Source organism: Talpa occidentalis, unplaced genomic scaffold, assembly GCF_014898055.3.
Source record: "Talpa occidentalis isolate TD23 unplaced genomic scaffold, MPIMG_talOcc4v2.1 talOcc4.3, whole genome shotgun sequence".
Classification (NCBI taxonomy): Eukaryota; Metazoa; Chordata; class Mammalia; order Eulipotyphla; family Talpidae; genus Talpa; species Talpa occidentalis.
In genome coordinates, this window is record NW_023603184.1 from 3,223,431 (window position 1) to 3,226,936 (window position 3,506).

The 3,506-nt window shown below is 31.5% G+C and overlaps 1 protein-coding gene across 1 annotated transcript; it reads right to left on the bottom strand.

The window, feature by feature from the left end:
- Positions 1–230: 230 nt before the first annotated feature.
- LOC119254284 (olfactory receptor 4P4-like) lies at positions 231–1,179 on the bottom strand. The gene is given in 2 exon segments (XM_037521401.1): positions 231–717; positions 719–1,179. Coding segments are annotated over 2 exon segments (948 nt in total).
- Between the last annotated feature and the right edge of the window lie 2,327 nt (positions 1,180–3,506).

Sequence of the window (3,506 nt, forward strand, 5' to 3'; positions counted from 1 at the left end):
TGTACTTTAGTGATTAATATGGCATTGTCTTATTTTCATTAATCCAATATTTATACATATATATGTATATACACATTTATTGTATTCCACAAAACAATTTAGTCTCCAATTATTTTTTTCAAGTAATATGTGTAGTCCTCTTTCTCAATTTATTCCTTATAAGATAGAATATAACACAAAATCTAAGAAAGTCACCAGATATTTTCACTTATATCTACCCCTTTTAGTCATTAAGCTTCTTCAAATAAATTGTGTATTTCTTTGGAATTCATTGTTTGACCCCAAAGTTTCCTCATGGTGTTTTTCATCTCTGCATTTCTCAGGGTGTAGATTAAAGGATTGAACATAGGAGCAACAATGGTGTAAAATAGTGCAAATATTTTGTCCTCAGGATACGTAGTAGGAGGTCTTAGGTAGACGAAGATCACAGGAGCAAAAAATAAGATGACCACTGTAATATGAGACCAACAAGTGGAGAGGGCTTTGCGTCTTCCCTCAGCAGACTGATTTCTTAGAGTGTATAATATAATGCCATAAGAAAGAAATAAAATAACAAAGGTAATTAAGGACATGATACCTGAAAAGGTAATGACAATGACACCAGTGATGTAAGTGTCAGTACAAGCAACTTTTAACAAAGGGAAAACATCACAAAAATAGTGATCAAGTTCATTAGGACCACAGAAAGGCAAAATGATTGACATGATAAAGAGGACAGGAATGGACAGCCGCGCCAACCCAAGCAGCTAAGACCAGGAGATTGCATCTTGCCCTGCTCATGATAATCATGTAGTGGAGAGGTTTGCAGATGGCAACATAACGATCATAAGCCATTGAGGTAAGAATGAAGACTTCAACAGCTCCAAATAAGTGCATGGCAAAGATCTGCAACATGCAGCTACCATAGGATATTGTCTTTCTCTCCACCAGCAGGTCACCAATTAACTTGGGTGTAACAGTGGAGGTATAGCAGATGTCCATGGATGACAAGTGGATGAGGAAATAGTACATTGGTTGGTCAAAAAGAGGACTGCATCGAATGGAGACAAGGATCACAAGATTTCCAACCAATAGGGCAATATAACAGAGTAAGAAAAACACAAAGCAAAATGTTTGTATATTCTTGTCATATGAAAGTCCTAGAAGAATGAATTCTGAGATGTTTCTCTGGCTTTCCATGTATTTGAGTTTGGTGTACATTATATACAAATGAATTCTTTGTCTGAAAGAAATAAATCATAAAATTTGGTGAAAGATGACAACATGGACACAATAATATAATTTACTAAAATGTAGATTGACATGAATCATGTTTTCATATTAATTATGCTTGTTTTATTGCATTTATCTGCTTTCACACGTTTGTGGGATAAATCTATTATGGAAAATGTATGTTATAATGAGAATGATCATATATTTTACTTGATACTACTAATAGTCTAATATATTTACATATGATTTTGATAATGAAAGTAATTTAATACTTTAAAATATATTATATAAGGTAAGTAACTTAGAATAATTTTTTGTGTATTTTCCAATTCTTGTGGTATATAGACATAGTTATGACATCTTAAAATGCCTACACTATGGGACATATTTTTTTCGTTATATTGTGAGATTCTAAATAAATTGGAATATTTGATTTGTTCTTATTTGTTTTTAACATCATGTAAGACATCCTACCCTCATGTACGCAACTAAGGAAAATAATTTTCTATCAGTGTTCAGCTGCTAACAGTAGCTCAAAAACATAGAAATGTTTTATAAGGTGAGGTCATTGACCTATTTTTTATTGAAATTGGTACTAATTCTTTGTTTATTATTGGAAATAACGTTAATTTTTCACATACATTTATTTAATAAAACAAATTGATTTGCTGATGATTATTATCTAAGTGGACTGTGAACTGCATGATGGTGCAAACCTTCTAAATCTCTCATTTTAAATATAAGATATACAGATAAAAAGAATACTACCAATTCTTCAGGATTTGAAAGAAGCCCACATGAATATGAAAAAAAAAAAGACCTTATTCTCTCTCAATGATAATGCAGGGTGTTAGAAGACAGCAATGAAAGATTTTTGCAACATCACCTGAGTAGTAAAGAACTTGTAAGATGATTAGGGTGACAATTTGCCTGTTGTATTGCTTATATGTGTGATTACATATGGAGATTCTAATATAAAATTGTATTCTAGCATTATATGATTTTAAAACCTTTAAAATACTTTTCCTTCAGTTTGACAATAAAACCCCTCATATCAGGATTCTTGTTTGTTTTCTAGATCAAGGAGAACCTACTGTATGGTTAGTGTTACAAGAGGATGAAAACAGGAGAATTGTCATAAAACATCATCATGATATCAAGGGAAAGGTGTACGCAAGAATTGAGTTCACAATTAAAAAATAAACAATTTTTGGCAATCACTGAGCAAGTGGTTAGACAGTGGCAGTGTAGGAGTTAGCGATGTTGAGGAGTGTGAAATAATTGGACACTATGATGCTAAACTAATACTTAATCTATTTATATCTCCTTAGCTTCCTCCATGAAATGCAGATATATTTACACAATTCAGAATTTAATGAGGAATACAAGAACTAATAAGAAATGCCCAATTACAAATATGACTCAAAACTGTCATTTTCCTTTTACAGTGATTCTTTAAGGGCATCAAAAAATAGCCACAAAAATTGTCATGCAAGACACATCAGGTTAAATAGAAGGAAGGATGGACAAAGGAAAGAAGAAAAGAAGGAAGGAAGGATATTTATAACACATATTTAATAATGAGCAGACACAATTCAATTTTAACATTCTGATAGTAAAAGCTTGTTAACTTCAAGATAGATTGGTTATCTTAGGGCATTTCTTAACATTCTACTACTACCTGATATTTTGTTGTATGATAGAACTATAGTCAATCAGTTTATTTCTTGATTATGTATGCATTTGGTTTATGCTATCTGTATATAAATGTGAGTTTTTATACTTAAATAAAATTTTCCATAACATATTCCAATTTTTCCTTAATGTAATAGGATGCACCATGTTATAAACTTACCTTGGTTGATTCAGATGGAACTAGTTTATTTTAGGATGGAAGGTGTCATGAGATATAGGAATGTCTTCATTATTGGAGATGTTCAAGTATATGCTGGACACTTTTTAACAGTAACGTGGAGTAATAAATGCAAGTTTGGGACATAATCACTCAAACATGAAATATATTTAACCATGTTATTTATAACTGGGATTTTGTTTATGAAAAATTAAAATTAAATAGATCTAGGACATTTCTATGATCATCACTTTGTCATGTGCTGCCAGGAAACTTGCAAATTTTAAGTAAAATTCTATAGAATTGTTCAAAGAACATATAATAAATACAGAAAATGATTAAGGGACACTTACCATACTAAGGTGACATGCATAATTCAAGAAACAGCAGATTTGAATGACTGTTAGTTCAGCTCTTGGCTCCATCTAGATGCACTTTACCC